The 23137-nt window shown below is 46.6% G+C and overlaps 1 protein-coding gene across 1 annotated transcript in view; it reads right to left on the reverse strand.

The window, feature by feature from the left end:
* ASB18 (ankyrin repeat and SOCS box containing 18) overlaps window positions 1-10639 on the reverse strand; it is a 65139-nt gene extending 54500 nt beyond the window's left edge. Inside the window, 2 exon segments of the mRNA XM_059055301.2 lie at window positions 10449-10507; window positions 10509-10639. Coding sequence (XP_058911284.1) covers window positions 10449-10507; window positions 10509-10639 — 190 coding nt within the window.
* Window positions 10640-23137: the final 12498 nt, after the last annotated feature.

Below are 23137 nucleotides of genomic sequence, written 5' to 3' on the forward strand. Positions count from 1 at the left end.
GGTGTTATATTAATTGTCAAATTGCTGTCAACGTTTCTATTTTTTTTTATTTTTTTTTATTTATTTATTTTTTTTGCGGTATGCGGGCCTCTCACTGTTGTGGCCTCTCCCGTTGCGGAGCACAGGCTCCGGACGCGCAGGCCTAGCGGCCATGGCTCACGGGCTCCGCGGCACGTGGGATCTTCCCGGACCAGGGCACGAACCCGTGTCTCCTGCATCGGCAGGCGGATTCTCAACCACTGCGCCACCAGGGAAGCCCCTGTCAACGTTTCTAAATGTTTACTGTCAATTTTCATGGCAAACACTTTGCAGAGCAACCCCTACTCCCCACTGAGCTATGAGTAGTGTCTTTATTGATCAGAGTCCCAGGAGTACAGGGTGGGTGAAGGATGTGGGAGAGATGGTGGGGTGGGTTAGTTCACAGCACATCTTTTGGACTCTTGGACACCTGCTATAAAATTGGAACTAGACATTGTTGGACAGGGGTTGCCAAGCCTTTTTGTAAAGTGCCAGATAGATATTTTAGGTTTTGTACTTTATATGGTCTTTGTGGCAACTACTCAGCTCTGCCATTGTAGCATGACAGCAGCTATGGACGCTGTGTAAATGAATGAGCAGGGCCGTGTTCCAGTAAAACTTTGTTTATAAAAACAGGTAGCCGGCCCTAGGGTCATAGTTTGCCGACCTTTGCTGTAGGCAGTAGGGAACAATTGCAGGCTTGTGGAAAGGAGAGTTACACGCACCCACAAATAAGAAACTGTTATTGCGTCTTTTTCTCTGCGTACCTTTTTCCCTCCCTTCACTGCAATGAAACGTGCTCTTTATTTTCAAGGCAAGTTTGACTGAACAGCGGCCAACTGAGCATCCAGATACCAGGCACACATTTGTCTCCTGTGATGCCTATCCTGCTTTGGGTTTGCTAAACTTCTTGAATCTGTAAGTTTATATCTTTCATCCAATTTGGGAAATGTTTGGTAATTATTTCTTTAAATATTTTTTCTGCTCCATCCTCTTTCTTGGACTTTGGTTGAATGTGTCAGACCTTCTATATTGTCCCACAGTCCCTGTTCATTTTATTTTCAATCGTTTTACTTTCTGTTCTTCAGACTGGATACTCTCTATTGATCTGTTTTCAAATTCACTGACTCTTTCTCCCGTCATCTTTGATCTGCTATTCAGTCCATTATTGACTTGAACAAGGCCAGCCCTGGCTTCAGGGGAGGTGGGGAAATGTTGTTTTTTCTCCAGCTGGGCACATGGTGTTGTCATAGGGACTTTATTGGTAAAGGAGGAGGGGGAGTGGGTGTGTGCAGCTAGCCATGACTCCCGGCACCAGTGTCTCCACCTCTATCCTTCCTACATATGTAGGAGTTTTTCATTTTTTTTCTAAATTAGATAATCTCATTCCATTGTTGAGTGGCTCCTCACTGCCTTTGCATATAAATGTAAATGCCTATGTCTAGGATTTGTGGTCTCACACAATACAATGCAGTCCCGAAGTGCTTGGCCAGATATTCCTCCCTCTCCTCTGACTAACACACCCTATTTCCAGCCAGCTCCTACTTCCCTGCGTGCAGACTGTGTGCTCCACATCTGATTCCTTTGCTCCCTCAGTTTGGAATAACTTCCTTTCCATCCCAGGCTGTCAAGAACATGTTCGTCTTTCAAGGGCCAACCCAGGAGATTTTGTGTCCTCCATATGTTATTTGGTCTGTTAATATTTATTACACACTTACTATGTGCCAGGATGTGGTGATTAGGACAAGCCCAGACCCTGTTCAATATCTGGCTGTTGAATTTGGTACTTGGTACCAGGCTATAGGTAGTGCATTTGCCATTTCCAATTCGTTTCTTTGGAATGTTTATCCTCAGCAGAGTGCACCATTGCAGGAACCACCATCATCCTGGAAAGGTAGAAAAGCCTCTTCCCTCTTATCCTCGTTTCTTTTTGTTCTTTCAAAACTCTCCAGTGTGCTGGGGAGTGATGCTAATAGAAGTATGTCATCAGCATACATTATGTCTTTATTAGCCTGTTTCTCAATTTTGATTCTGAAAATATCCTGATTTAGCCTAATTGCAATTTCACTGTGTTCCACAGGCAGTGACGGTTCATACTGGGGGGAGCTGAGACTTGACCCTGTCGGATTTTTCTTCCTGCCCATATGCTTTGAAGCTGGACCATTAGCTCGAAGGCATATATCTCATCTCACCACAGCAATTCAACCTGCTCCTGGGAAAAAAAGAGCCTAGCGTGTGTGTCTGGCAGAAAGCAAAGAAATATCTTCATTCTAGGTGGTGGGAGATATTTTTCTGAAGCTAAAACAAGGGCTGCTGCTGGAGCCATTTTATTCCTAAATAATTTAACTATATTCAAAGATAATCTGATGTTATTGTAGGAAAGTGTATTTCTAATAAACTCCACTTGATCTGGGTGAATCAATTCAGGCAGCGCATAATTGAGTCTGTTAGCAAGGACTTTAGCAAGAATTTTGCAATCAGCGTTAATTAAGAAGATGGGACAATAATTTGTGCATAATTCCGGATCTTTTCCTGGCTTGTGAATCAAAGTAATAAGAGCAATGCTCCGGCTGGTGGTGGGATGGTGTCATTAGGTGCTGATTTATAAGTACTTAGAAAGGTTTAATTTCATTTTGCTTCGAGCAGGGTCTCCCTGCCCCCCACATGCTCTGATCAGGGCTGCAGCCGAGACGGCAGAGCTCTTGCCTCTCCATCCTTCCCTGTCATCACTGACCTCCTGCTCTCCATTTTTGTTTTTATTCTGCAGCTGAGTGCCCTGTTCATTCATCCATGTTTTTCCTTAATACTCTTATTTGAATGATTTGAAGCGATGGACTCCTTGCTATTGATGTGTGTGCGTGTGTGTGTGTGTGTGTGTGTGTGTGTGTGTGTGTGTGTGTCTGATGTAAAGTTGAACGGTTGTCACAGCCTCAATGGGGACATTTTCATGGATCTTCCTGCCACACGTCTCTGGGTGGGTATGTGTCAAGAACCCTTGACTACAAGTCAGAAAACATACCCAGTTTGTGTGCTGCTCCTAACTGGCTGTTGCCCAGTAAGGGAACACACATGTGAGCCTTGGCGTTCCCATCTGTAAAATGCAGCCATAGGACAATTATAGGCATTAAGGAGTGCCAGGAAGAGCTCTGGATTTCCACCTCCTCCGGCGGTGGCATCTGAGATGTGGAACTCACCCTCTCTGAGCCTAATTTTCCTCAGCGGGAAAAGTGGGAAAGACAATAGCCCTTGGGAAACGCATAGCTAAGAGAAGTGCTCACTGCATGTGATTCCTCCATCTTTGCCCCCACTTGCGGTCGGCTCCCGTGCTAACAAGCTCTGGTCTGTGGACTGACTCCCCTAACGATCAGAACAAGGCTGGCCCTGTGCGAGGGGGCTGGTCTTTGGTGATTCGAGCTCGTAAACCAACCTACCGCCCGGCAACACCTTCTCGGCGCATCTGGCCTGGAGCCAGCCGTTCCTTTGAAGCTGGGGTCCAGTCTACACAGGACTCTGCCAGGGTGCACGACACCTGAAGGTGTTGTGAAGGCAACAGGGTTTTGTTAATCTCCATAAAAATAAGTCGTTGTTCTTAGAACCCTAGTTCGTCCCTTTTGGAAACACCCTGAGAGATGACCACACTGATCCTATATATATATATATATATATATATATATATTTTTTTTTTTTTTTTGCGGTACGCGGGCCTCTCACTGCCGTGGCCTCTCCCATTGCGGAGCACAGGCTCCAGACACACAGGCTCAGCGGCCATGGCTCACGGGCCCGGCCGCTCCGCAGCACGTGGGATCCTCCCAGACCCGGGCACGAACCCGCGTCCCCTGCATCGGCAGGCGGACTCTCAACCGCTGCGCCACCAGGGAAGCCTGATCCCATATTTTTAAATGAGGAAATTGGGGTTCAGAGAGATGGACTGACCACACAGGTTCAAGGTTCAAGACCACTCAGTCCGTGGGAGAGCCAGGGTCACCTCACCGTTAATCTCTTGCTGTATCCATTACACCAGCAATGTACACACACTTGTCGTTGGTTCAAATGTGAGTCCTCCGAGGCAGGGCTTGTGCTTACTTAACTGACATTCAGCCGTTGGGTTTTCTGTGGGCGACGTTCCCCTCCACACACAGGGACAAAGGGAGTAGATGTAACCTGGATGGCACTGCGCGCTCAGCGTCAAGCTGGTTGAATGAACAGTTAAATTCTGCCAACGGACCCACTGGGTCTATGTCCATCCCACGTTCACCCGCACTCGTTCCCCACCTATACTTGCTGCTGGGTGAGCTCTCTTAATAAAAACCCAATTAGTATTTCTTTAACTTGCCTCCAGATGCTTAAATACCATTACCCCAAACACACCATAATGCCTCTAGTTGTCTATTTCAATCAAGAATTCAAGTAGCATCTTGACTTGTATATAAGATATCAGCAGCAAAATCATGGAATGCTGACATCCTTAATAATAGCAATTAGTAATCAGTTGTTTCTTAAGTAGTGTGATTACGCTAGTTACCAAATTGTACAGTTGATGCATTTGGGGGGCAAGCGGGGTCTCGCCACCCCTCCCCCGCATCCTTTCTCCCTTGCTGTGTGCTCGCTGGTTAGTGAGCTGGTAGGCTTTGCAAAGAGGCGAGGACGAAAGTTCCGTTGTTGCTAATATTCAACGGTGGAGACTTGCCTTTAGCAGAAAGTAGAATCGAATCTTTCTTTGCAGAAAGACTCATATCCCAGTCATGTCTGTGGAAACGCAGTCTGTGTCCACCCGGGTGAATGTTAGCAAAAGAGTTTGGCCAACCCGTGCAGCCAGGGCACCCAGAATTTGAGCCCTTATCAGGGCTAAGACCCTGAGCCGGGCTGCGGACACCAGGCAAGGGTCTTGACCTCGACGAGGCCATATTTGAGAATGAAACCTTCAGCGGGTATAAAAATTAGCCCAGCGAGGCTGTGTGTTTCGGAAACTGATGGAGACTGAGGGCTTTGTGCTCTTGTGGAGGGAAGTGGTGGGGCTGTGGGTCGGGTGTGCAGGGGGGCCCTCTTGTGTGGGGTCTGGAAGGAGGGCATGGCCTAGGTGAACCGAGGAGGCAGGTGAGGTCCTGACTAGCCCTGGGATTTGGATGTCGTCCTGGCAGGAAGGTTCTTCTTGGGAGGGGGTCGGTGCAAAAGATGGGGGAGCAGGTGGTGGGTGAGCTGGGGCCTCAGCTCTGTTCGCCTCATTGCACGCACCCCTCCCCCCCCACACGGAGAGAATGAGAGAGATTGCTGTGTCCCTGTCCCAGGCCTCCTTCCCTGGTTCCTCACAGCGGGCCAGTCTCAGTCTGAGTGGCGGGGAGCGGGCTGAGCGTCTGTGAGAGACCTCCATGCCCTTCCCAGCATCCCACGGGCCATCCGAAGTACATCTCTGCAGGAGAGCAGGTGGCTTCCCAAGGGCACAAGTGAGCTGCGTCTTTAGGGGAATCCTGATTGGGGACCGCTCTTCTGCCTCGTGGCCAGGCAGGGAGGGTACATTCTGCACTTGGACCCATTATCTGCTGGGGCTGAAGTTTTAAGTTCCTTTGTCCTCTGCCCTCCTTAAGGGGACCCATGTATACCTGAGGGGTTCTCCTGAACAAGTCATTCCTGCCGTTTTCTTGGCCGGTACCTCCTTTCCCTATGCTTTTATTGTGATGTGGCATATGGCTGCACAGAAATAAATAATAATCATTTCTTCTGCTCTATTCCGTGGGAGGAATCAGGTCGCACACAGGCGTGGGGATCTCACTGAGAGAAGCAAGGTCCTTGTATATTTATGTTGACAAACGGAAAGAATTGTTACTTTTCTTTTTCTATTTTTTTTTTTTTTGCAAATTGTCATCTTGTGAACAATACTCAGAGTTCTTTGCACAAGGGTTGTCCTTGGGATGGACAACTTTTCCTGCCCTTTCCCCGCAAAGCCTTTTCAGCCTGACCTTCGGCCCTGCGTCTCCTGGCCGGGGTGGGCGCCTGCAGCCCCTGCCCCTCGCCGGGCCCGGCCGGATCTTCTTGCTCATCACCTCCACCTTCCTCCGCAGGAGGACTGCAATTCCAGTATCCATTCCCAGTGTGGGCTGCGCTTCAAGGTGCTGCTACAAGTTCTGACCCCGCTTCACACATTCTAAAGCCCCCAAGTGTATGTCTGAATGCAAACAGCTCTTGCTTCTCTCGGGCCTGTTCCCCCATGACTCACAAGTATCCCCCGAGAAAGAGCCCATTTACTCCCACACTCAGGGAAAAGGAGGCCTCGCTCCATTTTAGGCTGAGACAGTGAGACTTTGGGATCACGGCCTCAGAGGAGCCTGAAGATAGAAGGCGCCTCCACAGTGATCTGAGCCAGCGTTGCCCACGGCGCGTCTGCAGACCACCAGTCCCCGTGGTGGTGGCGAAGCCACAGAGAGCCTTTAAGCTGACCTTGCGTATTCTCTGACAGCATGGTTCTCCAGGGACCTCCCCCGGTGAGCTTTGCTCAGGGACCTCTGCTTGCGAATCGCTAATCGAATCTCATGAACTACTTAATAAGTAAAGGCACTGGCTCAGAGAGGGGAAAGTGACTTCCCTGAGGTCACACAGCTCATTGGTGGCAGAGTCCAAGCTTCCCTCTGGAACGTCTCACTCCAAGCCTACTTGAGGCACCTGATAGCCTACCTGTGATGACACAGGCTGGACTCTGTGAACTCCTGGGAGGCCGTCCTGTGCGTTATCCCTGTTTCTATTCTCCCCTCATTACTGCCAGGCTCACAGCAAAGGCTCAAACATTGTCACAATCACAGAGCCCCCCCTGATTTCTGTCTGGATTGGCGGCGCGATCCTCTGCTCACCCCCAACCCCTGCCCAGCATTTCTCAGCTCTGTCACTTCTCGCCTTTATCTCTGTGTCTACCCCACCCTCTTGGTTTAGACCCTGTCATCGCTCACCTGGGTGACTGCCTTCCATCACCTCCTAACTAGATCTTGCTTCCTAACCTTTCTTGTTTCCTTCAAATCCTACTCTCACACGTTAGCCAGAGAGGCGGCCCACCGGTGCAGGAGTGAGCGCGCCGCACCTCTACCCCCTTTTCAAGCCCAGCCTGCTTCCCCCCACAACACAATCACTGGTAACAATATGTGCCCTAAGGTCACGGGCTTAATCATTCAGTTACCATCATCCTGAAACAAAAACAACCCAGAACAAGCCCGAGTCCTTACAAGATGTCAGCAGCATTGACCTGCTCTTGCCCTTCTGAATTGCACCGTTGGGCGGGGAGAAGTAGATACGGGTATGATTTAGCACATACAGGTTCTTCGTAGGAGGGGACGGGACACTCTTCACACAGATTTCATGGGTTTCAAGTGTTTAGTAAAGTGGTGGGGACAGTCAAGATGGTGCAGGGCGTTAGTAATGTGAGAAGAAACGATATTTTATTTTAGTTTCTGTTGGAAAGACTAGATTTTTATCTTGGATTAATAAAAAATATGTCATGAATACTGAAAGAACAATATTATCCCATCATTAGCTTTTCACGTAGTTCATTTAAAATAGTAAGATGTTACCTGTGATTTATATTAATGTGTAGCACTGATGACGTGCTCTACTGTGAAAACACTTAACGCTATTTAATAAGTGAATCTAAAGAACAGATTAGGGCTGTTGTTGAAGGACCAGAAATGATATTGTAACTCAGGGACTCCAAATACACAAACCCCCTACCTGCTGGGATGGGTTTGTAAAAGGGGCTGTGCTGAGCGGGCACTGGCTCCAGTCAGAATCCCAGCAGAAAGCAGACGGCGGAACGCCAGGGCTTAACCAAGGCGGGCAGGGCTAGGGAATCCAGCTGGGGTCCCCAGGGCCACCGTGGGAGCCCCCCTCCCTGTGTCTGAAGGGGCAAGGAGGGAGGTAGGAGGTGCCACCCAGGAGCTGAGCCTTCAGCCCAATGGTGAAGCCAAATCACAGCGATGATCTGGCAGAGAGGCGTCCCCAGAGCACATACCCTCCCCTCCCCGCTCCTCACAGCACCCTGCACCTCATTGGCAGGCACTGGGCAGGGGGCAAGGGGCAGGGGGCGTCTGGAGCGCACATGCAAAATGTAGAGCTCAACACTCCCGGCCAAAGCGCAGTTCAGGATTTCGAAGTCCCCTCCGCACCCCAGGGCAGGCTCCTGGATCGTTGCGTGTACCAGGTGCTGTCTGGGTGAGGACCCCTGCCCATCCAGGCAGAGCTAAGGTCTGAACAGAGGTGGTGTGTTCTCTGGGCTCACGCCTCCTGGGCCCTCACCCTGATCGGGGCCCCAGATATTAGGAAAGCCCTGGAAAAGAAGAAGCAGGGCCCGGTTTCTCCCTAAAGCCTCTGCAGCTTGTTTACACCGCCGGTGAGAAGCAGCACCGAGATTGCACCCAAATCACAGGGGAATAGAGGGATGCTCACCCCCAGAAGCTCCCGTCTCTGATCTGTCCCTTCATCACATTAAAGCTCCACACTCGCCAGCACCAACGCCCCAGGCAGTTCCCTTTTGGTGTCCTTCCTGGATGTGTGAGCGTGTGTTTGTGCACGTGTGTGTCTGTGCCTTGTGTGTGCAATGGTACGCGTGCGTGCACGCACTCACGTGTGTTGGGAAGGGGTCTGTCTAGTGGGGGGAGGGGAGCCGTGAACATTCCTTAGGAGTCAAGACTAACATCGCGGAGGGCACATCTGACAGGCTAGAATTAGCACGATGCAATGAAAAGCTAAGCTCTGGTCAGGGAAATCATTTTCAGCAACTATGGCAACGGGATTATATACATGTTATGTGAAGGAGACCTACAAAATGACCAAAAAGGTATAAAGAAATGAGGAGATATTGCCCAAATACCTGACTAGACAAGGACCCACATGTAAAACGGTCTACAAAGAGGGCTTCCCTGGTGGCGCAGTGGTTGAGAGTCCGCCTGCCGATGCAGGGGATGCGGGTTCGTGCCCCGGTCCGGGAAGATCCCACATGCGTGAGCCGTGGCCGCTGAGCCTGCGCGTCCGGAGCCTGTGCTCCGCAACGAGAGAGGCCACAGCAGTGAGAGGGCCTGCGTACCACGAAAAAAAAAAAAAAAAAAAAAAAAGGTCTACAAAGAAAACCCAAATGCTACAGATAAGGCTTGGTTCTGAGCAGTAAAGAAAGGATGGGGGAAAGGTAAGCTGAGATGAAGTGAGAGAGTGGCATGGACATACGTACACTACCAAATATAAAACAGATAGCTAGTGGGAAGCAGCCGCACAGCACAGGGAGATCAGCTCGGTGCTTTGTGACCACCTAGAGGGGTGGGATAGGGAGGGTGGGAGGGAGACGCAAGAGGGAGGGGATATGGGAACACATGTATATGTAGAGCTGATTCACTTTGTTATACAGCAGAAACTAACACACCATTGTAAAGCAATTATACTCCAATAAAGATGTAAAAAACAAACGTAAAAGGATGGGCCAGCAGGCAGTGGAGAACGACCAGGGTGCACTTACTAAATTGGAGATTTCAATATGAATATTAACCACCCATAGTGTTCAGGGTGTGATGTGAGACGCACTCACTGTCAAGAGGAACAGAAATCCTTTCAGAAAACAATTTGGAAAATTTGTTATCCTTGTCCCAGTAACACAGCTCCCGAGAATGTATCCTAAGGACAGAACGCTGAATAAGAAAAAAGCATATGAATGCTAATAAAGACACTAAGTGTGGCATTATTGATAGTAGTAAAAATGTAAACACATAGCCCCCTCTTGTAGGCATTTGGTTTAAGTATTTTGTGATTAATCACCTCAATAGGTGATTGAAATTAAGAAGACATGTAGCAATATGGAAAGTACTTTAGGTGTATTAACTCAACAGAACAGAACACAAACTTATTATCTACCACACGGTTATAAGTAGAGGAAATTTACACATGCAAAGAGACTAGCTTGGAGAAAAGTGGAGAAATGAAAAGAGCTGCTGCGTTGGGATGGTGGTGCCACGGTTTAATTTTTCTCTTTTCTAAATTTTTTGTATTGTACTTTAATTGTTGCCTATGTGACATACTGTGTGTATATATATGTGTGTATATATATAGACACATAGTATATTTCATAGTATAGATCTATATATCATAGTATACATATTTACTGTGTATATATTTACATAGTATATATATATTTACTATGTACTGTATAGTAAATACAGTAAATATGTGTATATGTATATGCTATGCTATATATATACTATGACATATACTATGTATATATATATACAGATATATACTAGGTACATGTATATATACAGTATATGCAGCATGTGCGTATGTATATAAATAAGAATCATACAGCTGGGCACGTATCATTCGCCTTTTTTCCACCATTTGCCCTTCCACCCCCGCATGTTCCCCACCCCGACCCCGTGCACGCGACGGGGAGGCAGCGGATTCATCGCAGTTACCTAGGAGCACCCCGGTGCGCAGCTGGGCCGAGGGGTCCTTCATCCCGTCGTCGTTGGCCGGTCACGTGCCGAGCTTCAGTGCAGATCAGGTCCCTCACTCTCGCCTCATCCCTGGCTTCCAGGGCTGGCTGCAATCTATTTACGAAATCCGAGGTGACCGGGTAATCGGGAAGGCAATCGGAGATGGACATTGTGATGTCGTCTGTGTGTTGACCAAACTGCGCTTCCCAACGGAGTCCAAAGTCAGCAGCTGGGCGGAGAGGGCTGCGGGCGTGGCTATAAATAGAAGAAACGTGGCTCCAGTTACAGCCCTGGGAACGGCCACCCGCCAGCCGTCCTCCCCACCCCCTACCTCACAGGGAGATGGGAATTAATCTCCCCAAGGCCTCCCTTAAGGTTCATTCTAGAGATGGGGGGGCAGTAGACCTGTTTGTGAGTGGGAGAAGCAGAGGGGAGGGTTTTTTAAAAACAGCTCTTGTCGGTACTGCTGATCAACTTCTTCTTTTATCAAAGTGAGACTCTGTCCTGAAACTTTAAAATCCTTTTCCCGAGCCTGGGCTCTCAACCTCTGTTCTGTTGAAAGGAGCACAGTGTAACGTTCTACACCACGTATGCCTTCACTTCATCTAACAAGAGAGTCTGGTTGACTATAAATTGACATGCCTTGAAATTGAGAATGCAGGGAAATCTTTGGATTCCAAATTCAGGAGGGACTGGCTGGTCTCGAGAAGACAAAAGCATCACATAAGTGAGCCCAAAAAGTAACCCAAGTATTAGCAGCAGCCTCTGTACTTCTTAAGGCTGCTAACTTCGGCTTAAAGCACCCAATTCCATGCCCCGCGGAAGTGCAAAGCACTGATGTTGGTTCCCGTGCAGTCCTGCGGGCTAGTGGACTTTTCTTCCATAACCTCTGTCTCTAGTGGTCCTGTATCTCCCCACCTGAACCTGGGCACGAAACACAGCTGCTCCAGCTGCGCCTGTGTGCTGTAATGACCTGAGGGGCCCAGGCTATGCCATTTAGCTTAAAAATTAATTTTGGGATATATTAAAATTGAAATACATTCAACATATAACACGGTGTAAGTTCGAGGTGTACGTCATGTTGATTTGAGGCATTTATATATTGTAACATGATTTTGCCATTGTACTGTTAGCTAACACCTCTATCATGTTGCAGAATTGTGACTTCTTTTTTCGTGGTGGGGATAATTAAGTTTTCTTCGTGTCTTAGAAAGTTTGATGTTCATAATACAATATTGTTGTCTATAGACACCATACTATGCATTAGATCTCCAGGACTTATTTACCTGCTGGTTGCAAGTTTGTGCCCTTCAATGACATCTCTCTTCTTTCCTCACATAGCTTTATTATTTTTCAGTTTAAAATTTGAAAAATCAAAAATAAATTTTAAATGGAAGTATAGTTGATTTATAGTGTTGTGTTATATTCTGGTGTACAGCAAAGTGATTCAGTTATACATATATATGTATATAGATCACATAGCTTTTGTAGAGCCCTCTTCACCTTGTGTCCCAGTCTTGCTACCTCTTCCCTTTCTTACTTTGTCTTGTCTCCCTGTGTGATGGTTAATTTTATGTGTGAATCTGGCTGGGCCACACTCTGCCCAGATACCTGGTCAAACATATTCAGGATGCTCCTGTGAAGTTTGGTTTTTTTTTCAATGAGATGATGATGTTTAATTTGGGGGACTTTGAGGAAAGCCAATGACCCTCCATAATGTGGGTGGGCCTCATCCAATCAGTTGAAGGCCTTCATAGAACAAAGACTGATGTCCCCCAAGCAAGATGGAATACTGCCAGCAGATGGCCTTTGAACTAGAACTGCAATTCTTCCTGTGTCTCCAGCCTGCTGGCCTACACTGCAGGTTTTGGACTTGCAGGTTGCGACCACCGCGTGAGTTGATTTCTTAAAATAAATCATATACACCTTTATTTTAAGAATATATATATATATGCACACACATCCTCTTGGTTCTGTTTCTCTGGAGAACCCTGAATAATACACCCCTGTCCTCTCAGCTCCTCTGCATGATTTTGCAGCTTCTGTTCCATACACGGATGCTTTTCCCCACATGTCTGCATCTGCATTTGAGGAGCCAGCCCTGAAGTTACTACCTAATATTTGTTCTCCTTCCTCCTACCTAAGAGACCCTGGGTTTTCTTTGTTGTGACAATGTGCCTGGCCCCTGGTGATGAATCATGTTTATCTAAGTCAGTTAACTTCCGCCCTAGTCTCCTTGCTAGCCACTCTACGAATTAGCCTCCCTTGCAACCCAGTTCTGGCCAGTGAGGGCAGGCGTGGTCTGCTCTGGCTCATCTGGAAAGTTCTTTGCTCTCCTGATTGAAAGGGGAAGTAGTGGCTGGCACTTTTTTCCTTTCGCTTTCTTCTTTCCTTGAACAGGGACATAATGTGTGCAGCTGTAGCAGCCAGCTTAGAGCCATGAGGTGACGGACATGAAATGAAGGCTCAACATACTCAGGCGAGTGGGACAGAAAGAGGGGACGAGACGCATGGTTCCTTGATGACATTTCTGAACCTTTGCCCCAGCTCCAGGCCGCCAGCTGCCAGATTTCTTGTCTTTATTCCTTAAGTACTATTCACGCGTTTTCTGTGACTTGCAGCTAAAAGTATTCCTGGTTGATGTAGGTGTGTTCACTCTGCCTTTAAAATCATGGACACATTCTGGTTTCAGCCTAAAGAGATGCAGCAGACACAGCTCAGCCTGTGAAAAGAATGTGAGTCAGCCCCCAAGCTTTCTGTGCTTTGGTAGTTGAACTCTTGCCTTCCATGACAAAAATCTCACTGTGTGTTGCAAGGACAGCAGCTGACCCCAGCCTCCCCGAATATGGAGCGGTGGCATGACGGCCTAGGGTCATCTGGACCCTGATGGAGACATTCTTGGAATTGCTGGCAATGGGGCTCTGCCTAGAAAGGAGGTATGAACTCTGTAGATCTGTATTCAGACGTTTGACTGACTTGCAGAGCCTGTGGTTGGCCTCTGGTTCTTTCTTTCAGCCGAAGAATGATGGGTTTTGCAAGAGATTTTGAACCTGAATTTCCAAAAGCACAAATGCTTTGTAGCAGCAGATTCCTTACATTTAGAAAGAAATGTGACACCAGCACGTTTGTGTCAATACAAAGAGAGGGAGGGTAGTGACCACAGGAAAATGATCAGAATTTGGGTAAGGTAATTTAAAGAAATAAACTGAGAATTACTGGAGATTGCTATCAAACTTCAAATCAGAAGGGAGCTAAAGATGAAGCACTTGTTAGGCAGATAATAAGATGACAAAGCCTCAAAACATGGCACTCACTGATCTTAATTACCAAGCTATCTGCTGGGTGTTTAATCAGTAGCACATACACTATGCTAATTATTCTGGCTAATTTTGTTATAATGTAATTCTTTATCAACCCTGCTATGTATAAATTAGGAATTGAAATGTAACTAACACAAATTATATTTAAGGCAACATGAATTTCTTTATTTCAATGTGAAATCTTCTGATCTCTATTTCTTTGTCTTTCCTATTTTGATTAGTTCATGGGAGCCCCTACTGTCCACCCTGCCTCAGTCCCCCACTGGCTGAACAATCATTTGAAGAGGAAGGGACGCAGTATCAATATTTCCCCCTTAACTTCTTGGAAATCGTGTATTTGACTTTCTCCTTCACTGACTGTCCTTGAAGGTGCAGAATATATTTAAGCAATCAATAGCGGACGGATCCTGGCTTTCTCTGAATCAGATAAAGGTCGCTTCATTGTTCTGCTTGGATGTTTAAATGCTCATCAGAGGGTACCATAATTCACAGATTTTCAGCGATATATTGTATGTGATTTACATCAAGTTATGTTTACAAATGTGTTTAGATGAGGACTGGTAACAGATCCTCATAGAAAAGCATAAACATTAGCTAGAATTCTTTTGCATCATGCAGTTTGCATGCAGTGAGCTTGGTATAGCTGTGCAGAGCCCAGTAGCACGCCTTCAGAGACCACCAGCCTTGGAACCTTTTCTCTGTCAATACTCTTGGTCTCGAACTATTTTGCAACAAGATAACAATGCCCGATGAATAAATGAACACAGTGTGGGTCTAATTTGGTCTCAGCCTCGTGTTAGGATGAAAATCGGTGAGTCCGTTGCCAATGGAGGGTCATGGTCTGGGAGAAATGGTCAGTCCCAGATACGCAGACCCCATTGTGACCTCAGGTCAGGGACAAACACCGGGCGTATCCAGGTTAACTCAAAGTGACTGTGGCATAATTCCGCTGTGAAGTGGGTCCACTTCTGAGACTGGCTGCTTCTTTGAGCCTGAAAGGCCCCTGTTAGATCCTGAGGTCCTGGAGAGCTGCTCCTTCAACACACGGGTTCCCTGTAGGTCAGCCCCCAAGTGCTCTTGGCTCAAACCTCACCGTCCAATCCAGCTGTGGACCCTATCAGCTCGGGGCTGGCCCGGGGCTCCCTTCCTGGCCGTGGTGTTTTCATCCACCTCTGGCTGTTCTCTCCTCTCTCCCGTTCCCAGCTTCAGCAACACAGATGTGTCTCCCTGGGGTCAGAAGCTCTTCAACTCGGTGGAAGATTTTTCTAAATTCCTTTTTAAGGGGTTCCTCATAGCTTTTCAGGCTTGACAATTTCAACCAAGACATACGTGTGGCGGGAAGGGCTCACCCATCAACCCGCTGGGCTGTGGGGAGCTGCCTTGTGAAGGGCGTTGTTACATGGTCTTTATGGGCAGCAATTCATGCACCCAGAAAACAGGGGCCACTTTCATTTCCTTTGTGTCCTTGAAGGCTTGAAACAACCTGATGGCATGTGGGCACTAGCTGGATGTGATAAAAACCCTTTACAACTCTTGACTGTTTTTTCTTTCTTCCTGTTAGGGGCATGATTTATGATGACACAGGGATGAAGTTATACAGCTGGAGATGTGGACATTGTCCATTAGTATAACCATCAAAGACAAAATAAACAAATGAGTTTCACTCAACAAACACATTTTTGAAGCAGAATTTAATTTAATTATTAATTTTTATTACTTTTTTATTGAAGTATAGTTGATTTACAATGTTTCAGGTATACAGCAAAGTGATTCAGTTATACATATCTATATCTGCACCTGTATCCATATCTATTCTTTTTCAGATTCTTCTCCATTATAGGTTATTACAAGATACTGAATATAGTTCCCTGTGCTGTACAGTAGGTCCCTGTTGTTTGTTTTATATATAGTGGAATGTATCTGCTGATCCCAAATTCTTAATTTATTCCTCCCCCCCAATAAACACTTTTTGAGCCCTCAGATATGCCAGGTACTCTGGATGTACTGAGAATATAGTATACTACATACTGTATACTATATATACTATATACTATACATTGGGTACTTATTACATAGGTCCTCTTTTAAAGATATTGTACATGCAAACTCTCTTTCTCTCAACAATGCTGTGAGGCAGGGGCTATATCGTTATTACTCTTTGGCAGATGGGGAAACGGGCTAGTGAAGCAAAATCTCCCGGCACTCACACAGCTGCTCAGATGCAAATGCGAGCAGTTTAACTGTGCTCATTAGAACTGTGTGGCCATGCTTCTCGTTCAAACCCCCACTGGGTCCAATTCTTCACTCTCTTCATCCGTTTCTTCCTCTTCCTTCTTTTCTATTTTGCTCTCTTTTCCAGATGCAGTCTTGTGAAAAAAGATGGGGAAGGCACGGGAAAGAAGAAAAGAGGTACAAGGGCTAAGGCAGGGACCAGGAATATTTGGAGGACTTTGGGAGAAAAGGTCTGAGAGCAGCTATGACGTATGGGGGGATTGGATAAAAAAGAAAGACATCTGCTTTGAAATCATCTGGGGTTGCTGGAGGGTGTTCCCGTAATCAAGACACCGTGCTGAGCCCAGACCACCATGGTCATGGCTTTTTAAGAGTAATCCAGCTAATTATGGATGTCACTGCCATTGACTGGGGGAGACAGTACAGCCCCCATCAGGCAAAATATTGTAAGGTGGAAAGTTTGCCTTCTGAGAGTTAAAAGTTAAAATCAACCTGATAGAGCCAAGCAGACTGTATTCCCCTTGTCTGACCTTGGCAACGTCAAGGATGCAGAAGCACAGTCTGTAATCTGCTTTCAAGTTTTAACTCCTCCCATCTTAGATAACCTGGGAAATATAGGAAAGGGAGAAAAATGAAGAGCTGTGTGTCTGGTTGAACTTAAGGACAGAGTGCACCATGACAGACGTGTTGGGGAATTCCTGGGAGAAGTAGGGCAGGCAACACTGAGGAAGGGCTGAGCAGCGCACCTCGGGTTCACCATGGGTGTAAGTAGGAGAGGAGCCCTGCGGTGGGGGTGGAGTGGATCTTGCCTCTTCAGCGGTTTGGGGAAGAGCCCTGAGCCCCGCGGTTCTCCCAGAACATTAGCATCTCAGGTCACACCCTGCTCCCAATGGCCTCTAGTTTCAGTCATGCATGTTTCAGAAAGGAGCGTCCCGCCAGCCATTCCAGAGGCTTACATATTAAAAGACGACAAGACAAACAAAAACCTGGAAAGAAACACTCTGCCCAGCGGTGAAGCTCTTGGACGTGTCTGTGGCTAATTCTCTCCAAATCTACACGAACCTGTTATAGAAAAGTACCATGTCTGTAAGGTTAAACTGTGTCTCTTCTCTTAGTCCGGGTCTGAAAATGCTTGACCTCAGACACACACAATCTATGATTTACCCAACTGTGGTGGGCAGCCGCAGAGATGGGCCTGCTGACCTGGCCCTGATCTTCACAGCCTGTGTCATCCCCTCGCCTTGAGTGTGGACCTGGTGACTTGCTTCTAGTGGATATGATACAGCAAAAGGGATGCAATGTCACTTTGGAGATTAGGTTGTACAAAGACTGCAGCTTCTGTTCTGAATGCGCTCTTTCTCTCCCTTTTGAATTGCCCATCCTGGGGGAAGCCGGCTTCCATGCAAGGAGGAGGCACCGTGGGGCGCCCCAGGTGAGTGAACTTGAACGTGGATATTCTGAGGCTGCCATCAGTCAGTGAAGGGGCCTGGCCGTGGGACTGCCAGCCTAGCTGAGTCTTTTTTTTAAAAAAAATTTATTTATTTTTAATATCTTTATTGGAGTATAACTGTTTTACAATAGTGTGTTAGTTTCTCCTTTACAACAAAGTGAATCAGTTATACATATACATACGTTCCCATATCTCTTCCCTCTTGTGTCACCCTCCCTCCCACCCTTCCTATGCCACCCCTCTAGGTGGTCACAAAGCACCGAGCTGATCTCCCTGTGCTATGCGGCTGCTTCCCACTAGCTATCTATTTTACATTTGGTAGTGTGTATATGTCCCTGCCACTCTCTCACTTCCTCACAGCTTACCCTTCTCCCTCCCCATATCCTCAAGTCCATGCTCTAGTAGGTCTGTGTTTTATTCCCGTCCTACCACTAATCTCTTCATGATATTTTTTTCTCTTAGAGTCCATATATATGTGTTAGCATACGGTATTTGTTTTTCTCCTTCTGACTTACTTCACTCTGTATGACAGACTCCAGGTCTATCCACCGCATTACAAATAACTCAGTTTCATTTCTTTTTATGGCTGAATAATATTCCATTGTATATATGTGCCACATCTTCTTTATCCATTCATCTGTTGATGGACACTTAGGTTGCTTCCATGTCCTGGCTATCGTAAATAGAGCTGCAATGAACATTTTGGTACATGACTCTTTTTGAATTATGGTTTTCTCAGGGTATATGCCCAGTAGTGGGATTGCTGGGTCGTATGGTAGTTCTATTTGTAGTTTTTTAAGGAACCTCCATACTGTTCTCCATAGTGGCTGTATCATTTTACATTCCCACCAGCAGTGCAAGAGTGTTCCCTTTTCTCCACACCCTCCCCAGCATTTATTATTTCTAGAGTTTTTGATGATGGCCAATCTGACCGGTGTGAGATGATATCTCATTGTAGTTTTGATTTGCATTTCTCTAATGATTAATGATGTTGAGCATTCTTTCATGTGTTTGTTGGCAATCTGTATGTCTTCTTTGGAGAAATGTCTATTTAATTATTCTGCCCATTTTTGGATTGGGTTGTTTGTTTTTTTGTTATTGAGCTGCCTGAGTTGCTTATAAATTTTGGATATTAATCCTTTGTCAGTTGCTTCATTTGCAAATATTTTCTCCCATTCTGAGGGTTGTCTTTTCATCTTGTTTATGGTATCCTTTGCTGTGCAAAAGCTTTTAAGTTTCGTTAGATCCCATTTGTTTATTTTTGTTTTTATTTCCATTTCTCTAGGAGATAGGTCAAAAAGGATCTTGCTGTGATTTATGTCATAGAGTGTTCTGTCTATGTTTTCCTCTAAGAGTTTGATAGTGTCTGGCCTTACATTTAGGTCTTTAACCCATTTTGAGTTTATTTTTGTGTGTGGTGTTAGGGAGTGTTGTAATTTCATACTTTTACAGGCAGCTGTCCAGTTTTCCCAGCACCACTTATTGAAGAGGCTGTCTTTTCTCCACTGTATATCCTTCCCTCCTTTATCAAAGATAAGGTGACCATATGTGTGTGGGATTATCTCTGGGCTTTCTATCCTGTTCCATTGATCTATATTTCTGTTTTTGTGCCAGTACCATACTGTCTTGATTACTGTGACCTGACTGCAACCTCATGAGAGGCTTTGAGTTAACACCACCCGCCTGAGCCATGCCTGCTTTCCTGATCCACAGAAACTGAACAATTGTAAGTGCTTGTTGCTTTAAGCCATTAGGTTTTGGGGGTAATTTGTTATGAAGTAATACATAATTAATCCACCACCTGAACTACCTTTTTAAGAAAGCCATGGACCTCATTCTTTCCTTTCTCGTTCTCTCCTTCCTCACTCGAGGATAAACCGATATGAACTCTGATTCAGAACCACAGAAGGATGGCTTATTTTGAGTCATCAGAGCAAATGTCTCTTTATGAACCAGAGTTGCTGCAAGAAACAAGAGAAAATTTGAGAAAATCTCTGATTTATGTTGCCACTGAGAATCTAGGTGAACATTATGTCCACGGAGAAGAAACGACAGGAGATCAAGGAAGATTGCTCTGAGATGAAAACCATTACTTCAAGTTTTAAAATACAATTGACACGGTGATTGGAGATTGCAGAAAATCAAATCAGAGATTCAAGACCAGACAGAGAAAATTTCTCATACTCAGAGTTTAAAAGGGACAAAAAGATGCGCATAAAGAAAAGTAACACTGAGGACAGATTCAGGAAATTCTTTATATCTTAGGAGAAATAGGAGCAGAGAGAATATAACATGTAAACAAGGAAATAATAAAGGTAAGTTCTTCTGTGGAATGAATTGTGTCCCCCACTAAATTTATATGTTGAAGCCCTCACCCTCTATGTGACTCTGGTGGGCATGGAGCCTTTAAGCAGGTGGCTTAGGTTAAATGAGGTCATAAGTGGGGAGGGAGGCTGATCTGATGAAGCTGGTGTCCTTATAGAAGAACCACCAGACACCCCTCTCTCTGGGCACACAGAGGGAAGGCCATGTGAGCCCATGGTGAGGTGGTGGCCTCCCATAAGCCAAGAGCAGAAGCCTCAGAATGAAACCTACTTTGTCAGCACCTTGATCTTGGACTTCCCAGCCTCCAAAACTGTGAGAAATAAAATTTTTTAAAGCCACCTTGTCTATGCTATTTTATTATGGTAGCCCATGACAAAAATGGGCTATGATAAGTTTCCTGAGCTGAAGAATGTCTTCTCTCCAAATCAAAACTCCCTTTAAGCACCCTTAAAAATTGTCTTTAAAGTATCCTTCAAGAGATTCTTTGCAAAGATAGAAACATACCTGAACATATTCTGATGACATTTTGGTATTTCAAGGATAGAGGAACAGCTCTCATATGTTTACTGTAGGAAAGCCACATTACCTAATTGATGGCAGTTTTCTTTATATAACAAGGTGGCACAAAGCAACGGAATAAGCCCACAAAGCTTTTTGCAGGGGGAGATCAAGTTCCTTATCCCGCCACCGCGGCGGTGGTGGGGGGAAGGCTTCTTGCTGTAGTCACCAGAGAAGCCATGGGCAGGTGGTTTTTGAATTGAGTCTTAAGGAATGGGCAGAATTTTGTTAGGTAAAAAGGTTCCCTCCCAGATGTAGAGAAGAAAGTGAGCAAAGGTACACGGAGGGACCGCCAGCTGTGTAGACCCGGCCAGCAGGAGTGGAGGTGATGCCATGGGGAGGGGACACGGTCCGCATGCAAGGTCTCAAATGCCATGGATGCCCAACTCTTTGACTTTTTTGGAGGCAGCTTATGAAATGACCAGGGTGGCATTTTAGGAAGATTAATTCGCTATAGTTTATAGAGAAGAAAGGGGGTGCCTAGGAATAGGGAGAAGGCTCCAGGGTCACAGACATCTAAGAAGAGTGGCTAATGAGTGACAAACCAATGCGATTAAACAATCCATGTGATTCTGCATCGAAACTTCTAATTTTAAATCCAGCACCCTAATTAAGCATAAATTATTTTGCCATTCAAATGTATTCTGGCTTGAAGCTCCCTCTCCGTTGGTGGTGAGAGGGGAGGAGAGGGGAGGGGAAGTAACCACAAGTCAACAATCAGAACGATCTGTAGTTTCTACTCAACAGTTCCGAGGGCCTGCGGCCATTCCCCCATATCCTATCTTCAAAGGGTGCTCGCCATTTGCCATCCTGGCCGATTTGGGCCTTCTCTGGGAGCTTGCCGTTCCTGGATGTGGACTGCGTTCTCAGGCAGTGATTGGTTCTTAGTCTGGCTGCCTCAGCCCTCCCCAGGTCTTTAGCCTGCAGGGTCCCGCTGGAGCAGAGTCTGGAAGGGTTCAGGGGTCTCCATGTATAGCGTAAATGAGAAGTCCAATGTCACCAAGAAGAATTTCCAGGCACCACCCAAGGTCATCTAGGACACTCAAGGAGGTGGGTGTCCACTTCCAGCTGTGCAGGGAAATGAGTACCACCATGGAACCTCTGTGGGTGGTTCACACTGTCCCAGGGGGAAAGCTGGGAGGAATCAAAAGAAGGAACACAGAAAGGAGGGGATGCTGTTTACAAACAGACATGTAAGAGCAGCCTGGGTGTTTGAGAAGGTGTGGTTCTGCAGAGATGTCATGTCCCCTCAGACCGATGGGCCATGGGGCTAATCCATCATGCACTGATAATCGCATCACCTCGCCTGTCCTAGCAGCCAGCCGACACTATCACTGGGGGCAAGGAATGTGTGCCTGGGAAGACGAGAGTCATCACATTTAACAAGTCTGCGCTCAACGCCTTCTCTGTTCCCTGACACTGTAAGACGTTGGAAAGTCGAGACAGGAAAACCACATAATCCCTCCTCTCTAGGCTTCATACGATGGTTGACAAGACAACTACACAACTAGTTACAAATCTAGAAATATTTTTAGTGCACTGTGTCAAAGGCAAGGGTGAGAGAACACTGCGGGAAGGGAGGGAGAGAGTCATGCAGATATCGGAGCAGAGAGCTTTCCAGGCCAACAGAACAGCAGGTGCAAAGTCCCCGAGCAAGGAACAGGCAAGGTGTGTCTGGGAACAGCCAGGTTGTCACCGGGCTGGAGTGAGACCGAGCGCGATGGGGGGCTAAGTCACGGAAGGACTTAACGGTCATTGTAAGGATGCTGAATCTCTGCTCGGGGAAATGGAAAGTTATTGAAGCCGAGGATGACTCACCTTCCTTAGTTGCTGTGCTCAGGGAGGGCTGCAGGGGACAAGGGTAGGGCCGGGGAGACACCTAGAAGGTTATCACAACAATTCAGGTGAGCACGGATGGCTTGGACCAGGGCGGTAGCCATGGACGAGATGAGGGGAAGTTGGACTCTGGGTACATTTTGAAGATGGAAGAGTCAGGATTTCCTGATGGAACAGATGGGCCAGTGGGAGGAACCGGAGTCGAGGATGAATAGAGAGTTTTGCAGGCTGAGCAATTAGAGAATGGCGTGTCCAGGCATTGAGCTGGGGGAGACTTGGGGAGAAACAGGTTTTGGGGGGAAGCCAGAGTTCGATTTTGGACCTAAGTTTCAGTTGTCCATTATATACCCAAGGAGGGCGTTGAGTGGGCAGTTGGAGATACATCCGCCATCTTTGGTCTGAGAAACAGAGCCAGGCAAGAGATAGGAACTTGGGAGTCATCGGCATTTGGAGGATACTTGGGACCTTTCGCTGGGATATTATCCAGGGAGCGAATGATGGCAGGAAAGAGAAGTCAAGGACTGGGCATCTGGGATAAGAAGACAAGGAGGGAAGCAGGGAGACGTGTTTGACCGACAGGAAAGCTGCCTCGGGGAATTGTGCGGGGAGGAGATGCTGCCTGGGAGTGGAGAGCCGCGAGCCCCGGGCTGAGGGGTCGTCCTCGATCCAGTTCATTGCAACCTTTGGGGTCCTTTGCTACCTGGCCAATGAGCACACCCACCCACCAAGGCTGCTAAATCACCCCTAGAATGAGTTGCAAAAGATGGTACCGGGTAATCACGTTTCCACCTGGGGATTCACACATAAACAGGGAAAGTGAATCAGTCAACCTCCCACAAAAGAAGAACTTGCCCTTGGATGCTCTTCCCAACAATGATTGTTTAATAAATTCACCTGATTTTTATGGCTGTTCTGCAGGTCTTCCCGTGAATATTTGAGGATGCTCA

This window comes from Kogia breviceps, chromosome 2, assembly GCF_026419965.1.
Source record: "Kogia breviceps isolate mKogBre1 chromosome 2, mKogBre1 haplotype 1, whole genome shotgun sequence".
NCBI lineage: Eukaryota > Metazoa > Chordata > Mammalia > Artiodactyla > Physeteridae > Kogia > Kogia breviceps.